The following is a 23,986-nucleotide window of genomic DNA, read 5'->3' on the forward strand; positions in this document are numbered from 1 at the left end:
CCATAAGTCCAAGGTGATGACATGTCTTGTTTTGTGTGACCAACAGTCCAAAATATTGTATTTATTATAACGTTAATGACTACTTAAAATCAAAACAATTAAGTTAAGTTGCCAATTGAATTACTGTGCATCTACTACTTGATGAATCGACTTATCGTTGTAGTTCTACATCATACCAGCAATCACAATACTGTATTTTGGTCACATCTAGCTGTCTCTGGCCCATTCAGCTGTGTCAAACAGGGCTCAGCTCAATCAATATTTGTGAACATGAGCTACTCTCTCAAAACCAGTTACCAGAGAAGTATGACTCAAACTATAGTTGTCATCAGATATAAAGTGTGGAGTTGCTCCATAGACAATGAACGGGATCCTGATTTTTTCCTTTTTGTACACAAATGAGCTTCATTCGGTTGTAGTGTTCTCAATTGTGAACCAGAAAATGTACCCATACGCTCAGAACATTCCCCCGGGCGCTCTAAGTGTCATCTATAACATCTCTCCAAATTTATTGTCTTGGGAGCAGTTCCACACTTTACACTTGATGACCGATTTGAGTTTTAGCACCCCTGTTTGTGGATTTGGGAGAGAGTTTTTCATATTTCCTAATATAAAATAGAAGCAGTTCCCCTTTCCACTTTGCGACAAGTTCAAACCCCCACTTATAAGAAAAACAACAGCAAATTGTTGCATATCAGTCCAGCCAATCCAAGTCAAGTTTATGACCACGCTCCCTAATGAATTTACGATCTCAATGACCTTCATACTTGCACAGTATACAAACAACACACAGAAGGTAAATTCCAGGTGTTTACCCACGTAAAAGTGTTTGGTTTCCCTCGTTTGAGCGGCTAATCTGGCAACCAATAAAGCGTAATGTTCAAAGGTGGAGCATATCCATATTCAGAGCAGATTGTTCATTGAGCTCCAAGTCAGGTTTCTGAAATATGAGCCGTTTAGTTTGCATGCGCCGCTTGTGATGTTTCCATGATAAAGACATTTCCTAGAGGCGGATTAATAAAGTACTTTAGCTGCTACTAGAAGATAACCATACAGCTAAAGCTGGATAAGAGGCCTATCTTTCTACACTGGAGTTAGTTGTGTGTCTTCAATTTCTGTGTTTTTAATGTGTCTCCTGGTACACATGTTGCCTGAAAATGGCCTTTTCTGCGTCTACATCAGCCGCAGATCTGTTCCCAGGATGCATCTCGACAAACCACCCAGAGTATGCCTTGACTTGTTGCTTTCAGCAGATGAAGGAGGAGAATGTGAAAATTACAGTTAAAGTAATGGCACAGAGTGCTCCCCCCCCCTAAAGCCCATTAAGAAAAGTAGGTTCTTGAAAACAAAACATGGTATACCAGTAATAGGTATTTTTTTGTAATTAGCGTTAACAATTTCACGGTAGTGATGGATGAAAACGGATGAGTGAAATAACATTTGCAGTTACTCTATATGGAATTACTGAAATAAGTGTACCACCCATGTCCATTTGAGTGATCCCAAACCTCTCATGTGTGCTACATAACGAAAAAATGCTTCAGGAAGGAAGTACCAAGTGAAACCGAGAGGGTACGGTTATCCAGTGCAGAGGGCAGCGCGTACTTCAGCTCTCGGCCTTAAGTATGAAGGTACTTTGCACATAAAAAAAAATATCCTGTGCACATGAATATGCAAACCAAAGGGAAACAATTCCTACATCTCTCCTCCTCCTGTTTAAATTTCTCAAAGGAGTCATTCATCATAAGTTGTGACCTAAAAAGGTGCTGCTACAGGATTTCTCAGAAGGATTGCTTCCTAAGTCCTCTCTGCCTAATTTGGTTGCATTGCTCCGAATGTGATTTAAACAATCGGGTGTAGCCTCATTTTGAACACAATTCTGTGCATATAATTGGCTCTTTTTTTGATAATTCTCATATTTTCAACTGACAGCAAACCATATGACCTCCGCCGCCGCTGCGTTTAAGTGCTCTCTTGTGCACGGGGAAACGGGAAGCTTCACACTGAATAGAAACTCTCAGCAGGACAGAAAAAACAATTAGTTCACGCATTATGTCGAAATGAGGTTTGATACGTTTTGTGTAGGCTTAAAGAGTAAGATACATTACCAAGTGTATAGGACTTTGGTATTCAACGCATAATGTGTTGTCTTTGCTCAAATAGGGCGCGCACAATAATTGAGTTTGAATTGGTTATGCCTGGGGCTAAGTGCTAAAACAAATCTTTAAATGAAATTCATTACAAGCAGGGTTGCCATACCCAGGTGTTATTGAATTCATTTCTCATTTTGACTTGATTTAGAAAGATAACCGTAATAACTGGGACTGACAGAAAAAGATGACAATGACATCGCACATCATGGATTCCCTTCAAACGCATTAAAACATAGTCGCTCTCATTGGCTTAATTGATCTGTGCAGATGGTGTCTTTTTGTTCTCGTGGTCCTTAATTCACTTTCTTTTCTATTGTCTTCCTCAGCAGGAAGAGGTGCCTCTTTCTTAAATATATCCATCTGTGTTGAATGAGTGACTTTTATGAAAGCATAGAATTGGTACACTCATGGTAGATATTTTAGTATAACTCACGGAAAATAAACGCATGAAAATAATTTTCAGTTGAGCACAAATTAGTCGCATTATCCTCCAAAAGCAAATCCTTTCTCCTTTTACATGGCTGTTTGAGATAGTTCCTCCTCATTGTGCTGTTGATGAGAACGCCCCACCACATACCTTCATACCAGTGGAATTAACGAGGAAAGTGTAGCTAATGAGATAACAAGCACAAGATGGAGAAACGGGCTGATCTGACGCATCCTCCTGGTTATTTGGCAATATCTGGAGGCGTCAGTGGCCTCAGACTCTCATTTTCTCCCTGTCATATTCAATCAGCCATTCCTGCCTAAAATCAAAGTGAGTCTCTGCTGTGACCAGCAGAATGCGGACGCACCAATCAGACTGTCGGTATGGTGATACGTAGGCTTTAGGTGCCGGCCGTTACCGAGTACCGATCTAGTGTTTCATTATTAAGCCTAATTGTGTGGAAGAGACTGATTATTCTTTTAGGTGTAAGGCAACATCAGGCTTGACTTTTTAGTAATAAAATAACAACAAATCACTAACCGGCAACTTGGTAAAAATAAATCTTCAATATTAGCAGCAATTACAACCCAAGTTTACTAATGCACTAACAACTTGGTCGGAACTTCAACGGGAATTAAATCCGACCCCCATTGTCAGTTGGCAGCTCCGCTAGATGATTCGGTAGCGGCGATATTTTGGTCAGTAATTAGCGGTAATTAATAGGTGCTTTCCTAAAGTACATTATGAATATTTTTGCCTTGAACGTGTCATTGAGCGCCATCACTTGTAGGAGGGCAATGCAGTGCGTGTTTCTTTATACAACACATTACAGCGACACTCAGCAAAGCGTTGAGTCAATTAGCAACGGAAACACATCATAAAAGGAAATTCAAACCGAATTAAAGAGCCAGTAAAAAAACGGAAAATAATGGCAGGCCAAAAACACAATTGGATAAGTTCCACAAAGTTTGATACGTGAAGTAACGAGGTCAATAATATTGGCCAGCGCTCTTCAAATCCTCATAATGACAGATTTCGCATGACGATTAGAGAGGGCTCAATATAGAGATTCTTAATGAAGTGTTTGTTGTTTTGAACCTAAAGGTCCTGTTGTGTTACAACCCACCACCCTCTTCCCATGTCCCCATCACCATGAATTGTTGGGCCATTCATATGCACTTGATTTATAATTTCAATAGTTTTGACAGCTCTTGAATGCAGCTTAAGAAAAAAAGAAAGAAGTTTCTGAAATTCCAAAGCAGACTGTCTGTATCGCCACAGGCTGATTATGCAGCTTCTGTATCTCTTAATGGCTCCGATTGTTAACATTGCGGGTAGAAAATATTACATTTTAACGCACCAAGTTTTGAATATGAATAAAGATCCCAGTATTTATTCTGACCACAGGTTTTTCGCACCCCGGGGACCCTTTGTGGGCTCACAGTTTTTTTTAATGTTTCCAGCACCTGTTCATTGCTTTTCACCTGCAAGAAAATGACATCTATTCTTTTAACAACAATGTTGCTATTCTTTTCTCATTCTCAGATTGATCCTAAGGTTGCCTTTCCACGTCGCGCCCAGCCTAAGGTAAGAATAAATTGGTCACCGACCCTGCTCAAAGAAAATGATTATGTCTCATGTCACTAGCTTACCTAATTTTGTGTGCTCGCGCCGCAGATACAAAGAGGCAGCGGTTGTCTGTTTGTTATTGTAGAGAAAAATACCAAGTCTGGCTCCATTGTTCTCACCTTGTCTGTGCTGTTTCACCAAAGCAATTAAAGTTGGACATATTAGACTTAAAGCAAATGTTCAGCATGATTGAGCTCATGTTTTGTTTTTTTGTTCCGGTACCTCACTGCTTTATTTTTTTTATTTTGTCTCATTTTTGCATTTCATCCCACGTTATAGTTGTTTTTAATGTCAAATGTTTTGAAATGAACTGTTATTATTACAAATTGCCAATTATAGTATGAATCAAGCTTTATTGTGTGTCAATGCAACAGAGTAAAGGTGTGAAACCGTCTTGTGTTGGTGTGTTGGCTTGACGGGGGTCGTGACTGAGGTGGGCTCTAATATACCGGTATCTCCAGGCAACGTTTGGGCGGTTGAACATTTCTTAAAAAAAAAAAAGAGAATGATTTTCTTTGTGTTGTGTTGGCTCTTAACGTGATTTTGAAAGTGCATATTAATGCAATTTTTTTTATTTTTTTAATATAAGAAATAATTGGTGACTTCTGATTGCGAATAAGTAATTACATTTACTGGCTGAATTGTGTCGATTGAGTTGTTTTCTCATTTCGAGTTGAATGGGATTGAATTGACACGAGTGATTAAGAGAATATCTTTAATTGTGGTTGTGTGCGTTTACAAATGGTCACAATTAGCATTGAAACAATGGGTGATTTAAAGAGAAAAGCCAAACTCCAATCACGCAGGAACTGTCCTACGAGCTCCTCGTGATGCGTATTTTCTTTCCCCCCCCCGTTCTTGATTGCTGGTCTCGAGCGGTTCTATTGACGATGAAATATTCAGCGTGTGCAGATGGCGCCGTGGCGTAGTCAAGGGCTTTTTGTTGACATGCCCTCTCGCACCCACCATCCCCCCCCAGCCTCACCGTGGAGGCACAGTACAGTGTGGGGCTATTCAACACCGCTACCAGGCCCCCTTTTTTCCACCTAAACCAGGTGGAAATCGATAATAGATTTTCTCCTTCCCACTGGATCAGAGAGAGGCATTGTTAAAGAGTTGGTCAGGTTTCAAATGAGGAATTGGCAGCGCGTGCTTTCAAAGCCAGAGCACATGGTGACTTAAGGATATCGGCATATGGTTGAGAAACCGGCAGTGTTTCTCCACATTTTCCTCCGCGCCAAGTGCATCACTTTAACTTCTTCTGTTCGCAGCCACCTCTCGTGAAAGTCCAAGGTGCAATAAAACAGCTCAGATGGTTGATGATGCTTCCAATATTTAAGTGAGCAAGAAACTCCTTTTGCTCTCGTGGTTATTGTTTTTTTTTCTTTTCTTTAAGAGCGTTCTAGTCTTTTTTTTAGCAATGACTCAGACACAGAAATACAATATGTGGCGCTGTTCTACAACTCGGAAACATATTTGTCATGCCTTGTGTGGCTCAAAACGCAGTGAAATAATGACACCATAACAGAAGTCGTGGCTCTGCGAATGCCTCGTACCAATGATTTATAAAATGACTATAGCGCAAGCTTGTTAGAGAAGAAAAATGGTTGTATTGAACGTGGATTATAAAGGATCTTAAAGCAATGGGATTAAGCCAGATAGATTAACATTGCATGGGTTTGTACTTTATGTTCAATTGATTTAAGACCTTTAAAAGAAGTCCCATTCTGAGGTTCCCATTTAGAAAGTCCTCTCTGTTTTGCATTTGCTTTCCTTTGTCCCTCGCTCCCCTCCACTGTCTGCCTGCCTGGCTGCTTATGCAGCTGTTGAATAGGCTTCGTTCTTGTTTAAAGAAGCTCGCCTTGGCAGGTGCCTCCGTGGCACGGGCTTCGGGGAGCGGATCGTGACGGGACCAATCAGCGTTAATTTTCTCACGGCTAACAATGACCTCACAAGTAACCCTGCCAATGACCTCCCGCGGGTTGAATGCTGCGGCGCGGTTAAACTAAACAGTATGTAGAGCACGTAGAGTAACGCCGAAAAACAGACAGGAAGTGAAGGTGAACACAGAGGACATTTCACTGTAAACAACTGAAGGTGTTTGCACCGGGATGACAGGATCACAGGAAAAACAACTTGTATCAGCAGGCATAACTGACACTGGCCCACAACACGGACGCTTCCATTATACAGAGACGGTCAGAAACAGACAGGAAGGAGTTTGCCAGTACATAATCATTAGGCGATATCCAAGCAGACATCATTTAATTTAAATCTTGATTCGAGCGTCAAAGTCGACTTGCTCGGAGGATTTGTGCTGGTATGCACTATTCTGGGGCATTTCAAAGGGATGCATTTAATGTCTTTTACCTGGTTATTGTCATGACGAGACATATAAATATGTTCTTGTATGACAAATCAGTCACAGAGTTACTGCTTTGCTTTGAATATATATATATATATATATATTCAAAATATATAAATATATATGTTTGAGGTTGGTATTCTATTTTTTATTGGTATAAAGGCACGAAGGAGAGATAACTACAGGTCCCGTCAATCAAAGAAAACACACTTAAGGAATGCAAACTGGCACACACACATTACTAATGAATAATGTCACACAACCAAATCTTATCTTAAGACTTAAAAGTTTTGTATAAGAAAATAGAAGCTGCGCTTACAAGTCGCGTCAAAGGTATCAATGCAGGCGAGTCCACAGATATTCAGGGATTAGGTTTCCCCTGTTGATGACTGACAGATGAGAAGGAAAGGATTAAACAATGACGATGTGATGCAAGGTGCTTTATGCCCTGTCTCCTCCTTGCCGATTGAGCCTGGCTGGGGTCAGCCGCGGCTTTATTAGATAGGCCGCTAAAAGTAGCTTTAGAATTCCAGGCTTTCTGCATAAATGTTTCAGCATGTCGACATTAGCATTAAGCCATTCTTGATCCACTCCGTAAGCAGCAAAAACAATTTAATTTAACGCCATTCTTGCGGTAGATATATGCTGAAGTGATTATATTGGAGCTTATTCCTCAAAATATATACATGAATACAGATGTGATGACCAAAATATATTCATCACTATTTTTTTTGTTTTTTTGCTGTGATATCGTGTGTCTACGTCTGGTGTTGCCCAGGAGACCATTTCTGTAGTTTGTTCAAGTATTGGTTTTAAAGGAGAAGTTCATATATTTTCATCTCTATCATAATTCGGTACTCGCATATCATATTTGCAGAATGTTTAAAAAGAAGTTGTTCAATTAAGGGAACCTATGTTATAAAATCTCCAGTCCTCATCCTGCGTTGGCTGAAGCTGAATACGACGCTGCAGCAGTCAAGATAGAGATGCTATCCTTTACATCTAACCAGATTCTGTTTTATATGAAAATATTTGACTTTTTACACCAAAATGATCCAAGTGCGTTTTTAAGGTCCCGCTCCTTTTTTCCCACGTTAACGTCGGACCTGTTGCGATACCGCCGATTCCTCTGCCTCTTCAAGTGTTGCGTTTCTTTATAGCGAGTTGTAAAGACGACAGAGATGAGATGATGCCGTTTCCCCGTTTGATATTTTCTCCAGGAAGGTTCACACTGAAAGATGTAAACGAGGCCTGCTCTCAGCTTCCCGGAGAAATCAAAGCGGGCGGGTTTCCGCAGACATTGCTAGAGATTCACCACTCAACAGTTTGGCGTCATTACCGCTGCTGCTTTTGTTTCCCTCAGTGGAGTTAACACACAACTATGGCATGTCCCAGCATGATTTTAATTGCCAGTGGGACTGTGGCCACTTCAGTGGGAGATGAGTTCTGATGGCTTGTTATGGAAATGAAAAGAAGGAGCAGCAGCCGTTTACCGAGCAAAGGGCGTAACCCTTTCCTTGCGCCTCCATAAAGGGATTTGCTGTGTAAAGCCCAAGTTATGCTTCCGCGTCGACACAACGCAAGGGGGCTTGCGGACCCCTTACGTCCTTGCGGACCCCCCTTACGTCCAACGCAAGGGCCTGACGTGCACCTCCCAAAAATCCTAGACGCGCGTCGAGGCGACGCAACACCAACGCAGCGGCATTGGCTGTGATTGGTCCGCTAACTACATCCGCTGGAGACCGCTATCCGGTTTCCACTCATAAACACCGCCATTTAAACTTTTAAAAGGCTACTTTTATTGTTTGCACCTCGTTTTATTGTTTGCACCTTCTCGCTTTTGCACAAAGAAATAAAACACCAGGTTCTGAAAAAAAGTGGACGTTTAAAGCCGGAAAGTAAACAAATAGACAATAACGAGGCTAACGACGATATACGTCAAGAGTCTCGGTCGGTCGGTCAGTCTTTACAAAAACCATAGCGCCCTTTACCGGTGTGGCATTGAATTGCATTTCGACACGTAAACCCAACGCAGAACCATCACGGTCTCCAAGCAACTGCGTGGCCGTTGCGTGATCACTACGCGGAAGCATAATCAGGGCGTAAGCCATCCCGAAGCCGGTTGTCACTCTTTGGGATGCAGAGAGGAGGCGATGGCTCTGCACAGCTGTGACTTCCAGGAAGTCTGTTTATTGTGTTTGCGACGTAATAAAGCGTTCATGTCAGCGAGGAGGAGGGCGAGCTGTCCTAGTACATACGTTGAGGTCATTCGGGGATTCAGTCAAAAATATGCCCCAAATTTTACTCCATTGACAGCCGTGGCTTCCCTGTTCGTGGCCTACTGTTGCTGTCGGTCCATCTCTGGCAGCTGGAGACTCTTTGTCTCTTGCTTTTTTTTAATTTTTTTTATCTCTTACACTTATTTCCTGTGAATGACAAAATGACCAGTCCCCCCAGTCTTCGCTACTGGTCTGCATCCCACACCTGCCTCATGGACAGCATGTGCTTTAGAAACGACCCAGGTGCATTGTGGTTCCGGAGATTTCTCGTCTTAAGCTTTAATGACGTCTAATTAGAATGCTGCAGGAAGTAAATGGCACAATGCCTTTTGTAATGTGCAACGCAAACACAAGATCTCATGTGTGCGTGCTGTATAAAAGAGGCACAGGTGGAGTTGGCGCTCCTCTTTCCTGGTTATCATCCGTCACTCCTTCATTCTCCCTCTCCTTTTCTTTTTGACTCTTTCAGGATTACAAGGCCTTGCAAATCCAGTCTTACACCGTGCCCAGTTATTTGATCTAGATTTAGCATTATGATATTCCCCCATCTCAAAATGATCCTTATTTTAAATGACACAGCTCACTGCTGGGAAAATGAAACCTCTGTAGCTGCCAGCCCCTTTGAATGTCCCCGTGAGTTTATTAAAAGCACCAGCTTCCCCCGTTCCAACTCGGATCTGCACAGCTGCACGAGTGTGAAAGAATATTCAAGGACAAAAGTCTTTTAATGTCGGCCAGAATTTCCGTATCAATATCTTTGTTCAGCTTTACAGTTTATGACAATGAGCCCACCCAAATATTTTATTATGATAAAAGAAGATTATTTCTTATTGGGCATGTTCTTATTTCAAGGCGTTTGTAGCGTGCAGATAGCACACGGAGTGGAAGAAAGAGAGATTGTTGTGTTGTGTGCGGACTATTATCCCGACCCGACGTCGCATTTCAAGGCATACGGAGAAGGTCTTATCCTGGCGAGGGACCAAGATGTCCAACTGAAAAGACGTTTTGCTGTATTTCTGAAAATAAATGCACTTTTGAAATGGGTTTTACAACAGACAGCGAATGCACTGACGTTTCAGTGAAACCGAGAGACAGACGGAAGACGACGGAAAAGTGACAGGCGAGTTGATGGGAATTCTTCGCTGTCACTCTCCCCTCACCCCTGGCAAAAAAAAAAACCCACACAGATGTGCAAGCAACATAAATAAACCCTTCTTTAGATGGAGGATGACACAAGGAGTTGTTTTTTCCCTCTGTGGTAATGGCTCCTGTGCCGAAGCTGGAGATGGGTTGAAATCCCTGACCCGTCAGCTCCTTTGCTTTCAGAGGCCTCAGTGGAACTGCTCCAGATGAAAACGGGGCCAGAGCACAGACATATGAATGACTGTTTGTTTGGTGGTCAGACACAATCACCGACTGAGTGACCCAGTTAACGGCCAAACCCAGTCAGTTTGATTCCTGCAGGGTTTGTTTTTGGTTTCACATTTTCTAAATTTATCCTTTCCTCCAACATTTACGCATCAATAGAAAGATAGATGATCTGTAAAATGTGAATGCTATTTTTTTTTTTAATAACCGCAGATATAATATGAACACACATTTCCCTTTTGTTTGAATAATTGCCGGAGCGCTTTATAAATGGAGTGCACATGTGTGTGATTCTTCTTTCCTCGGCCTGCCTCTTTTTTCTGCTCCGGTCTCCTTGGTTGCGGGTGGAGAGTAATTAGGTTTTCTAGGGGATTGAGGGGTTCTTACAATGCTTACCAATGGCAGCAGTCAGGCAGGCCTAGTGCTGGCAGGGCAGAGAGGACAGAGGGCTGTGCAGGAGCCTGGCACTGCTAAACCTGATGCTGACTGACAGTAATGAGGACAGCCTGCTAGCTGGGATAGAGAGGAGAGCAGAGCAGAGGAGGGCATGGTCCTCCACTATACCTCTCAAGACCTCTTATCAAAGCGAAAGCACACACGTACACACACACATGCAAACAACACAGACACACATGGAGCAGAAGTCTAATGTGTGCAGATGCATCACTGGGATGTGTTACAGCCGTCGCATTTGGATTAAAAAAACACTCAATAAATTGATTATCAGGATAATCGTGAATATCATCAATAGGGACTTGAGTTTGCTGTCATGGTAGAGAAGTGATTTGTTTGATACTAATAATTTATGATTATCTAATTTAAGATTGTATTAAGACGTCTTATCTGTGATGCGATAACAATATTTATTTCTTAACAAAATGTAAAGAGATACCAGTACTTTGAACCCATCTAAGAGTTTTAAGCCCATTTTGATAATTTTCGGGATAATATCGATAATCGCACTTATTCTGGCCGGTATAATCGTGACATGCAATCTTTATATCATCCCAAGCCTAGTCATGAACCTTATGAAGAGAATCAAATCAAATCAATATTCATTTGAAAAACTGGAAAACAGCAGGACTCAGGAAAACTGTATGTTAGTCCTAATATCTCCAGTGTGTTACATTTACAGCAAAAACCAGAGTGACTGCATGTGGTCAAATATTGGTGGTTTTCTGGTGGTCTGTCATCAGAAGAATGTTACTGCCAATCTAAGAGGCTTCGGAGGGCATGAACTAACCGACTCTGACCTTGGGCCCGCCGCCGCTGCAGCACTGCTCTCTATTAGAGCGCTGCAGTCATGTGACGGGTAGATTAACCAGCTCAGCTTTCTCATGATATGAACATCTTCACCCATCATCAAATGTGAACAATCAAGGAATCGAGTGGAAAAGGAGTGGCTTCGGCCATGATGAGGAATGCATTTCAAAATGTTATCTTCTAAAAATCTTTTTTTACAGTGACCTTTTTCAGATCGCGTTTGAATGAAATACTGGAAATCATTTTAAAAAGGGGCGTCTAGTTTAATCGGGACGATGAGTTCCATTGTGTTGTCGCAGGAATCCCCTTTCTGTCCAGCTTTGAATTCTCCCCTCCTTCACACCAGCGTTTCTCATTTCAAACACGCAGGGAATTTGTCCAACAGAGTGAAATATGCCATCTATAGAAAGAGAAGCTCAGGTGTGTCAAGATGTCTGCAATTATAGGCATACTCTCTCGTGGTCTCGCATCAGAAGAATGTAAGCACTGTTCAAAGCCAAACCATTTCGAGTGATACAATAAACCTTCCAAAGTACAATTTGTATCTTGTGTGAATAAAATACACGGATACACAGATTAAAGCTGCACTATGTGTTTCGTACCCTGAAGAATTAACATACTACAAAACAGATGTGTGGTACTTAACCAACATATAAAAAGATACAATAGAAGTGTGAAATATTGCATTTTAGTGACAGTAATTATAAAAATAACACACACGTAGAAATTACTGAGAAAACATACATACTGGTAGTAAATGTTACGAGTTTGACTTTACCAAAGAAGCTGGTCAGTGTTTGGTTCAAGACATTTTGTAAATCTGGCTGTTTAGTAGGTTTCTGTTACAACATCAACTCTGAGAAGGAGGTCTTAGACATATAGTATCTGTAGTATATTTATGTGTTTAAGGTGCTAAATTCCAAATTCAGTGAGGGATTGCCTCCACACAGCTATCAACATGACGACTGAGCCAGTGGCTAGCAGCTAACAGTGCTAAACGGATAAGCTAGCCAATGGTGGCACAGGGACTTCGCATGCATGAGCATCTACATAAGCGAAGCTCGGATCAACACACACAGAAACACACACTTCACCCTCTGCTCAGGTAGACATTACTGCTCTATATCTGTACAGAGCACGAGTTATTTGCTGCTGTATTAATGGTCTAAATTTTGCACCTTTTTATAAAGAAAAGTAAAAGTCTGACAATTCTGTGATGGACGTGTCTGTCTGATTGGAGGATTAACTGACTGGCTCACTGAAGTGTTCTGCCATGATTGGATCCAGTTGTCATCGTGGAGTAAGATATTGGAATCTCGCAGGACCAGATTGCTTCCTCACGTTGACGTTTCGGGACAGTTTATGCTCTAGTTTTTAATGCGCTGCTGTCCTGTTTTTTTTTGTTTTTTCCCCTGTTAGGGACACCAGCCTCTGAGATTAAGAATGATACTCCCTCAGAAAGACAAGCCTGTGCCGTTATTAGCTGTGCAATTGTTGGTATTGTGATAAAGAGTGATAGCCACTGGATTTTTGTTGCCCGTTTCTGGTTTTATTGCTTGTGTGCGTCATGTCGCTGCGTCCAAAGTGGCTCCAACAGCCCATCCTTGTAATGAATTGCAATCAGATGGATCATACAACTTCTCTGTTGTGCTTACTGTGGTGGTGTCACTTTTAATGGCCTAGGTTCACCAAAGCCAGTCTAATGTTTAGTATCTGCTCTCACACAGCCAATAGAGAGGCACTCAAATAATAACAAAACACGACCGGGTAGACGAGAAATAAAAAAGCAGCATAGTTAGAAACAGTCTCTGTAATTACATATTTCAGAACTTGCGCTATTATTTTACTTGTCACTCTCAGCAGCCTTTGTGTTCCACCCCGAAATATCTTCACGAGAAGGTGACTGTTGTCACTTTGATGTACAAATATTATGTAATTAGCAGAAGGCACTTAGAACATTGATTCTTTGTTGTTTAATTAATACGTGGCATAAAAGATTATCGGCTATTTGTTTCACTTCAGCAGATGAGTCTTGATAAAAGATGAAAATGAGGTCGGCGGGATATAAGTGTTTCAAGAGTATTCACTTAAAACAATGTAACGGATGCAAAAGTTCTCAAGTGGTTCCAATGCAAATAGCTGTGGATAAGAATGGCAGGCCCACCGTTCAGCCCGCTCCTTATCCCCACAGTGTATTTCTGTGATTTCCACCTGATGTGGGAGCACTGAAAGGACACTGTTATGCACGTACTTTGCTCTGCTTAATAACTCCCAAACGGCCCCACTGGCAGAATATCTGCGTGGTATTGTTGGTATTGGGAGGAACTAGATAGAATCTGGAGGGTTGAGCTATAACAAAGCATAGCCATCAGGATATCCATAAATGCTGTTACCTCACCTGATTCTGCCTGCAGTCACATGCTGGTGGTCTGCCATTCACTCCCATAACCATACACCATTTTTCAACCTTAATGGAGATGGAATAAAATGGCATGTTTATTATTATTTTTATATATATATATATGCAATGATATATTGCAGCTGTCGCATTGCATGATTAAAAAATACACGCTATGTATGTGTAAGACACCCCAGTCTTCAATAGTGAATTACTGCATGAGAGTCGCGGCGCTCCAGAGCTTAGCTGCTCCTCTACAGAACGCCTCGGTCCTCAGCTGTGACCTTTCTCTCCTGCACATCAGTCATGATTATACCGCTGACATGTTGGCTCATGCCAATAATTTTTCATTGGAGGCAATGTCAGCCACATCATATTTTATCATCTGGATAAATTTGTGTTGTGTTTGCATGTAGGCCCCCTTCCGTTATTTGTATTTGTCGGTTTGTGTGCGCGTGCTGGAGATTAGATTTTGCATTTAATTCAACTTAGGAAGGAATTCAGATGTGAAGCCAGTCAGGCAGCAGCAGCAGCAGCAGCAGGGAGAATACTTATATCGCTGCTAAATGAGGGATATGTTACATGAATAAACAAGGTGTTTTGTGTGTACCCAAATGTGTGACTATGTATGCATGCGGGTGTGTATAAATAGAGTCATTAAACAGTGAGGTTGCACCAAAATGATACACCAAATCTGCGCCAGGCCTGCACAGGCTGAGAGCACGATGATCACACAACAAATGCAAAATAAAGGAGCGGAGGGACACATTGTGGGCAAAACGATAATTTTTGGGTATGATTATCGGAACCGTTTTGACTCGTCGCTAAATTATAGGTGTTATTGTATATGGGTGAACAATTTTCAAATACAGGATTTTTACTGGCGGCTATAACAGTCAAAATGAATACGTTTTGCACTTAATGAAAGTCTCCGGAGTGATGCCGCTTCCGAGTGCATCTCATATAGTATGCTCCTGTGGCTCCGAGCTTAGAAGTCACGAACACAACTTGTTATATCTGAGTGCTTCGGCTGCAAATAACAAAATGGACCTTGTGACAAAAGCAGGGATTTTTGTGGCAAAATGAAACAGCATAGAGCTACTTTATGCTGCAGTGGCAAGGAAGAGTAAGTGCACAACATGTAATTGATGTTTAATTAATGCAATAACCATGGCTATTATGGACAGACAACGTGTCTTTATACATTTTTCCTTCCAATAGAAGTAAAAATTGCACTAAATGTAGGACAGTGATGATTGTTCCTGCAGAAAACCAAATGGTAACATAATAAGTCAAAACCTCCACACTTCCACTCACGTCTTTCTGAGACGGCGAACCTTGCAACTCACACCAGCCGCTCCACTGATAATAAACACCAGCCAATGTTTCCAACAAAAGGAAATGTTTACTACAATTCCTAATTTCAAGCGAGGACTTAAACGGCCTCTCGTTAATTGAAGCCAACACATAACTGAAGTTATTACTGGACATAATCCGTTCTCAGGAAATGATTAATGTCAGCCTTGTCTGTCCGCAGATTTGATTTATTGTGCCAATTGTGCGATTTCAATAATTCCAGCACAATTAATTCAACTTTTAAATTGGATATCATATGTCGTGGCGCCGGATTTTCAATGTCCTGCCACTTACGGCTGTGCACCGCCACGGAGATAAACAGTTTCCCTCTGCTCACAAGGGTTGGACTTTCATGCGACTGTCTTTGCCACATGGTGAGGAGCGCGTTGCTTGTAAAGGGAATGAGGGGACCTAATTTAATAGACTGTGATTGACACCGGCCTCTACCTCATCCGCCGGTAATTTATTCCTTCTCATCCGTACTCTTTTTGCGACCGCACTGCAGGCGTGCCGCCACAACGCCGGCAACTTTGGTCACAAAAAAAAAAAGAAAAAAAATTGTTCTTGCACCTACATGCTCTACATGTGGTAGATCCATGAATTTACACCGCTGCCTGTGCTTTCACCTTGATTCATTAAAAGAAGACCCCTTGTGACACTATGTCGGAAAATGCAAAAACAACCCCACATGGGGGGGAAAAAGCCTCCTCTGACGGGGAATGTGAAATATTCAAACGGAGGTAATGCATAAGCAGGTCAAGTCCGGCTTGTAACAATTATTTTGTGACTTAATTTTCTCCCGTGTTATCATACAATAATGAAAAGTGTTGACAGATTCATTTCCTTGCTGCTACCGCCTAAGACCATTTTGTGATTTCTAATTGATAGCTACATGCAGCAATTTTATAGCACTAGACAATTTTTATAGCACTTTTAATTAGTCCAACTTTGACCTTCTGTCCGCTTTGCATTTATATTGCTCCAAATTATTTTCACCTTCTTTCCTCATTAACTTTTGTCAAATGAATAGAGGCATTTACAACGTATTAATCCATACATGCACTGTGTGAAATATGGAGAGACTCAAATGAATTGATAATAGTCTGTTACATTAATTGTTTGATTGATTACAGGCAATTAAATAATCTGTGAAATGAACATCCCCGGTGTGTTTTGACCCCCATGGAGAATTTGTAGGAAAGGAACTTGCACAACATTAAAAAAATGTAAAGCAGGTGAATAAAAGTACCTCAGTGGAATGAGGCTGTTAACAACCACTTAGTTGACTAATTGACTAGGAGGGGAAGCCCTTACATACGTCATTAGGAAACACAGGTGCACGATGCCTCTCCACTCAGATAAACCCTTCGTTTGGAACTAGTTAATCTCTCATGTAATATAGAGCAGATGTGCATTGGAAGATGAGTAAACACCAACCTGAGAGGAATCTCAGTAGACAAGGTGTGTAGTATTCGATTGGAATTCATCCGATGGATGAATATTGAATTTGTAAGCCAACGTGCACCAGTGCGGTCATCTTAAACCGAACAATCCTTCAACTTTTTAAACATTAAGCTGTAACCAGGCGGCCTATTGAAGCTGGTGCATTGTAAACACGAGTCTATGGTGTCAATCGTTCCTTTCAAGTCTTCTTCAATACAGCATTATGTTCATTTAGTAAATTATGGTCCATTAAACGTCAAATAAACGATAAAGCAGGATATTTAAGGTGCTATTGACAACATTGAGTACATCCAGCCATTGCATTTACATCACAAGCCAGTTTGTTGCACAACCTGCGTTTTCATGGTCGAGTGACACTCAGACAGACTCATGTCAAGTGATGAATCTTTCCTGGTATGAATTCATACATTTGGGTTTACTTTGTGCCGCCTGCTTACCGTCAAACACATTTTTCCATTTTTTCCACACTAACTGGCAACCACAAAGACTCTTGACCCCTGACTACGCAGATACACCACGTGATACCAACGTTGTATTTCTATTGGCTCACAGCCTTGCTAGAAGCCGCAGCCACACGTCACACATCTACACAGAGGTTGGTTTGGTTCTGCACCTTTCAAAAAGTTCTGTGGATGTATTATTTTTTAAATATTCGTTTAAATAAAAAGGTTGTCAATATGACCTTTACCTTGTACCTAGTGCCACTCTTGGGTGTCACTTCTGGTTTCAAAAAACCAAGATGGCGATGGCCAAAATGCTGTCTTCAAAACGGCAGTCCACAAACCAATGGGGGACATCACGGAGAATACGTCCACTGCTTCTATACAGTCTAAGGCTGAAACTGTTGTTGTGACGTGGAGTGAGTCATGCTGGAGCAACGTGACAGAGCTTTTACCCGGTGAAAGAACATGTCGGTGGATACTGTGCTACTGTGGATCGGTACGGAGGGAAGGAAGGAATGAGAGGCTGAAATTAGTCCCACCAGTAAAACAGTGTAATGAATGACAAGATTCCATTCAGCTTTAATGGACAACCACAATGAAAAGCAGGCAAGGGAGACACTTTGATATTTGATTGCAGTTTGCTGCAGCTAAAAGTTTACCCGTAGTTAGCAGTAGAACGGCAGCAGGTAGTCAGTGAACTGAATTGTTTTCACCACGATTTTCAAATCAAAAATGTCCAGAAACGTTCCCTTTCTTGACCTTTTAGCAGCACATGTCTGAAAAATAATCAAGAAACCAAGAAAAAAACATTTTTTTACTTAGCTTGCTAGTCTAAAAATCTGCTCATAAGCGTATATGAACCTGTATTTCATACAGAGATTTGAAGCGGCAAGTCACGTCGTCTGAAGCACCTCATTTGCATAAAATAGACGGGACCTCCACTGGTGATTAAAAACCGCAAACACGTGCATCTATGAATGCATTAAAAGTAAATAGTGGCTAAGAGTTCATTAACATCATTCGTAGATATTTGTGGCACCACTTCATGAATTAAGAGCGGTTTTAAACATGACCTCATTTGACCTTCAATCTCGTCCGTCTGTTGTGTGTAGCATATCTGTGTGTGTGTGTGTGTGTGCGTGTGCGTGCGTGCGTGTGTGTGTGTGTGTGTGTGTGTGCGTGTGTGTATCTGTCTCATCTATCCACCCTCTTTTGCAGTATTGGAGTCTTTATCTGCTTGGTTGACTTTATAACTGTAACACTAGTTTAATTTCCTTACCTGCTTAATTGAAATTCACATCTCTTTCTCCTCGTGCGTCTTGCTAACCTGTATGCGTGCATGTGCGCGTGCACGTGCATGTGCATGTGCACGTGCGCGGCGGCGACAGACGGATATTAGTGGAGATGTATTCTCATTCTAAAAGTAGCAAGTGATGGACAGGATCTCACAGACAATGCCCCCCTCCCCCTCCTCCCTCCCCCTCCACTACCCTCAATCTTTTTGTCTGCTGCACCTGTCTTTTAGATACCTTTCAACCTTGTCTCTTTCTTGTGCTCTCTCTATTCCCAATTCCCTCTTTTCCCCCGGATTGCCTCGGCTTGATAAATCTGATGCTAAATTTAGAGACATATTTCTCAAAGACATCTGGACTAGAAAGAGAAAAGACTGCAGACAAAATGGCCCCTCTAATCCGTGTTTATCGCCCTTTTATTTATCTCTTTGAAAAACGCCAGGTCGTCACAGAAATCCCCTTCTCTCTTTTGTCTCTCCGTCGCTGTCATAACTTTTTCTGTCCTCCCATTAAATGTCAGTGACCACATTATTGTCCCAGAAGATCCGCATTTAAACTGACAGGATATTCAAATTGCATCATTCAGCTCGGTTGGGGTTGTGCTTCATAAAATGAGGGGCTTGTTGAGATTCTAATAGGATATCGTTGCCATTTAAATTGCAGCTGCAAACGTGCGGTCGTTGAGCGCGGCCTTCATTACACTCCCCTTATTTCCCAAATTCTTACATTGTTTGATTACAATATGGCGCCCAGATTATGTGTGTCCAGCCTGGAGTGGTTTCGGCTGCACCTCACGAGCTTGGCTCATCTCACTTTTGCATTAGCCACAGGCTAGAAAAGCAATACAGCAACCGAATGAAGACACGGACACATTAGAAAGGGGGGGGGGGGGGGGGGAACTCATCTTTGAAGCACCATTACATTATAAGATTATTTATTTTTTCACAAAGTAAAAGAACATTTTGAGGGTCTCAGACCCAGGTTCTGTAACCAATAAATGATGGATGTTATTAAAATACCACACTCGAGTTCAATAGACTAAATAATAGCGACGTGAATTAGTAAATTAAACGGAAATATTAGTCTGTTAAAGTTTCTTTCTGAAATAGCCGTCAGTCTGCTTCTCTCCTCATCGACTAAATTGGCCAGCATCTAGGGAACAGGGAAGCTAGCTAGCTTCATTCGTGCTCTTTTTTTGACTGTTTTCTGATTGTTTTCTTACTTCTAGACTAGTTGACTAGTCATTTGGAACACTCTACTTATCAACAATATCAGTATGTTTAAACATCTTTCTTTGCATCTTTTTCGAGCAGCTAAACTAAACTAAAAAGATTTGGCAGCCCACATTTGTTTGATTGTGTTCAAATTTGAAGCTAACGTGGGGTTAGTGAGTGAAAGTGATCCAGCACATCCATACAGTAAGCTGCTGAGTTTGAGTTTCTGTAAGCTTTCGGATCTTTTCTCGGCTCATATATTGCATATTTAGTAGGGGTGACATTATTAAAGAGTGGCGCTAACTACGGCAAACGGAAAACCTAGCCCCACTGTTGTTTGACGATCTCTTAAATCATTTTGACCATCATTTGCAATTCATACTAATTTCTAAAAGTTCATGCTACCACATCGTTAAAAGAAAACTGATCGGTATCATGTTAACTTCCCATATATGGTCATAGCATCAAACATCAGAAGGAAAAATGACTCCAACCCTCAAGAGGGAAGGTCGGACTCACTCCTCCTTTCTAAAGCCCCATGCATTTTAAAATCCCAACAGTTATCACAACAGCATCCACCCTGCTCAGTAACGGCAGAACTTGGCTCCGTCTCAACCCAAGCATCAAGAACTTAATTAAATCATGTAAATTAGCCGAATTCCTCCATTAATCCGTCGCTGCACACCGTTTCCTCATTCAAACATGAGTTTCACGTTTTCGCAATATAGGCGAAATTATCACGCTATAGCTTGATCACTTCATTTCGTAACAATAGCTGGTCACGTTGAAACGTTTCTCATCAAAAATAAATCGTGTATTATCGTACTAATGGGAACATTTTTTGTCATGACTTTTTGCGTCAATACGTTATGTATTCAGTGATATTGCTCATCCCTTGTGGTTCCAAATTGGCAAAATATGTCTTTCTGTCGATGTATTAGTGTATATGAAAAAGTTTAATTAGAGTGCAGTTTCTCCGCCTTGTTTCCTACTGCATACCGATGGATCGATTCAGTGAACACTGCACACATTCCTTATTGTAATGTCTCAAGGAGCAAGGTAATGGCTGGAACAGAAGACGAGCTCCCGCGTCTCTCTCGTTCTCATCTTCCCCCGTCTTTTCTCTCTCTTTCTCGTTGCTTTTATAGCTTCTTATCGGCCTGTTGCCAGCCACACTTCTCCTTTATCCTCTCTTCTACAGACTCTTTGTTTATGTTGAATTTGAAGGGTGGAATATTTCCTCCTTGTGCAGTAAAGTGGCTTCGTGCAGTGGCCCTCGACTACATTACTGTACTTTTTTTTTTTTAGAAGGGGAGAGCATAATTAGTTTGCCATTTGGATTCACAGTGCAATTATTATTTGCTAGATTCTGGAAGATTTCAGGTGCCTTTAGGTAAACAGTGTCAGTCCCTGAGAAAGTAAAGCCGGCAGATATCTCCCAGCACATTAGCCGGACGACTTTCAACGTGATCTTCACTGATTACAATGTTCATTTTCTTTGCAAAATTTGCCTCCTGTGTGGGGGAGTTTGTTTGAAGTAACACACAGCCGGGCTGCAACTAACCGTTGTTTACATCATCATTGAATCTTATGATTAATTAGAAAAGTATAAATAAAGGCCCATCCAAATCTCCCAAAGGTGACATATTCAAACAACATGTTTTGTTCTACCAAATGACCAAAACCCCAACAATATTCAGTTTGCTGTCATGTGAATGGCTGGAATGATTTCCTCAAACATGAATATAGCTGCTGTGGGCTTTTTTGCTTGTTGACTAATAGACTAATCGTTGCAACTCTAATACAGAGCGAGGGGGCACGCTCTGCTTCACGTCACAACAAAGGTTAAAATGACTCGAATGTATTTGCAAGGAAGTCGATTTTGGTGGTTCACTGATTTTGTTTGACCTCTGCTCATTGATTCTGAATTGATTTATTTTAGACGGAAAACAGTGTTGATAAAGAACGTTTATGCTCTAGTTTTAACATTTCCGTGGAAATATATAGATCAATTGTTCAGCATTTTTGCTTGAAACTTCAGGTTTATATGTAAATGTCAACATTTACATAATTTTTGTAGGCATCCTGATAATGTACACACACTGTAAAAGGTGACACACGTCGGCGACCAATACTCCCGCAGACAGTTTCTCCACTGTTCAAGTGACAAAGAGCATTTTTATCCACAATAATTGCCTGTGAGGTGTAGCTTTAGCGGACGTGAGGCTGCCATAAAAACTCTGCCTCGTACTTGGCGCCTGACATTTCCCAGTCTTTGATCGATGAGCTTGCCACTGGCTCCTTCACTCTGGGCAAGTCCTTCTCCCTCTGTCACGGAGAACTCCACAAGATGGTGGGTTTAGCACCTCCCTTTAGCGAGATTATAGGCACGACACGTCTTCTTCTCTGAAGATACTGTGTCACATCGTGCAGCACAGGAAAACCCCGGCAAGTCTGATGCAAGGCAGGAAAAGTACGGTACGCAATATATATATCACGGACATGCAAAGAAGTGTACATTTGATGACTTTTTGTCACATTATTGCAACAGGTGTGTTGACGCGAAGTAATATATGTAAATTCAGAATGGACTCATGATTTTAGTGCTGCGAGTTTCTCTTTAAATGCATTGAGATGTTGTGTCTGATTTGCATTCTTGCTGTTCCGTGTTGCAATTAAAGAGGGATAATCATATATTACGGTCTTGTATTTCCATTCTTAATAATCATAGTTCACTGATGTTGATGTGTTGTGATTTGAGTTCTCTCAAACTCACACAATGGCAACATGTTTGGTTCGTCCGTTGTACGCTACTTTGGAAATGTGGCTCACAGATTTGTAGATACTGACCCCTCGTTAACCGATCATTAACCTTTCACCCTACAACCCGGCCTCAACGATAACCGATGCACAGACCAGGTCAAGTCTATCATTTATACATGTGCAAAACAGGCTACAGTCCCCGGTTCACCCATCCAGGTGAGTCGGCCGCTACAATGTTGCATGCGTTGCTGTGGACTAAATGTAGCAACTTTTCCCAGTTAGCTTCCACTGCATGAATTGGTTAGCTGTGAGGTCGTTCCCATGTCTTGCTTGCTACTTGCTGATTAAAGTGAAGGTTAGACCTGAAGCTAGTAACAATGACTCTCACTTAAAACCGGCTGACCTTTTAAGGTGGACCAGGTATGAAATGACAAGCAGCTCCTCTTAATTTATATTTACTGTTTAACTGATGGCAGTAATGGGTCAAACTCGTATTGATGTTTAACGGTTTATTACACACGGCTCCTTCTAAGGTAATGAAACACAACGATTCTCATTTTCACGTTGCAACGGAAAACATTTTGTTTCCTGAAAGTGAGATGAAACTCATAATAATGAACAAAGTAGTGTGGATTATCCAGTTGTGTAAGCATAACTTCTAACACTTTTAGTCCGAATGTGACCTATTTAAAACCCTCTGAGGAAATCTTGCTTGCATACTGTGAAGCAACGGGCAGCTGGTCAAAAGACTGACTGACACAATACATTCTGCTGTGACTGTTTGTGAAAATAAGGCCTTTACACATACACAGAGACTCAAACTTCCCCATGGCCTACATCTAAATCCTTTCACGGAGGAGCCCTGAATGGCAACATGTTATTTTTTCTCACTCTACGTTTGGCTGCGTAGAGCCGCATTAGTGCGGAGCAAATAAGTGTTGACGTTGTCCTCCATCAAAACGAGTCCGTGTGTGTGCGTCGACGCAGGAACGGCACAGCGGAGTGCAATAAACAGCACCTTTGGCCTGCACAACGGACAAAAGGACAGGAAGTTCTCGTTCTCTCTTTTGTGGAATATTGTTTTCCTAACTCGGGCAGAGGGAGGCAGCTGAGAAAGCAAGGACAGTGGATTTCTTTTAGGCTCCTGGGTGGGGCTAGGGGCCTCGAGGATGAAACGGGGGCGGATGGGGGGAAGTAAATGCCAGCACCCTGCCGTGCAACAGACATGAAGGCCTTTTGACTCGGTTGCCATGTTACTGGCCTTTGGTCGCAGGTATCCTCTCCCTCAGGCTCACAGATGGAGGGGAGGGGGGGGTCTCGTGATAAGAGGAGGAGAGGAAGCACGAGAGAGACGAAGAGGGGCAAAGTTCCTTTTGCTGCAGCTTTGAGGGGTGAGGGGAGGAGGGGCGGTGTCTGGCCTGCAGACGGCAGGTGGTGGTCAGAGTTGAAGCTGTCTTACCTTGTCTTTCCATCTTGTGCCCGAAGTGATAACAAGATTGGAACAATTGAAACCATGTGCAACGCTCGCCTCAGAGTGTCTTTCCCTGCTTGAAGGCACGTAGTGTTGGTGGG

The 23,986-nt window shown here is 41.8% G+C and overlaps 1 protein-coding gene across 10 annotated transcripts in view; it reads left to right on the top strand.

Moving 5' to 3' along the window:
* Positions 1–23,986, top strand: part of LOC311026318 (RNA-binding protein Musashi homolog 2) — a 227,110-nt gene that overhangs the window by 8,115 nt on the left and 195,009 nt on the right. For all 10 annotated transcript variants that reach the window (XM_084029807.1, XM_084029810.1, XM_084029814.1 and 7 more), the window contains exon 5: positions 4,126–4,167. In XM_084029807.1, the coding sequence (XP_083885933.1) occupies positions 4,126–4,167 (42 nt within the window). The remainder of the gene's footprint in view (positions 1–4,125; positions 4,168–23,986) is intronic.

Source organism: Eutrigla gurnardus (assembly GCF_963514095.1).
Source record: "Eutrigla gurnardus genome assembly, chromosome: 15".
Classification (NCBI taxonomy): domain Eukaryota; kingdom Metazoa; phylum Chordata; class Actinopteri; order Perciformes; family Triglidae; genus Eutrigla; species Eutrigla gurnardus.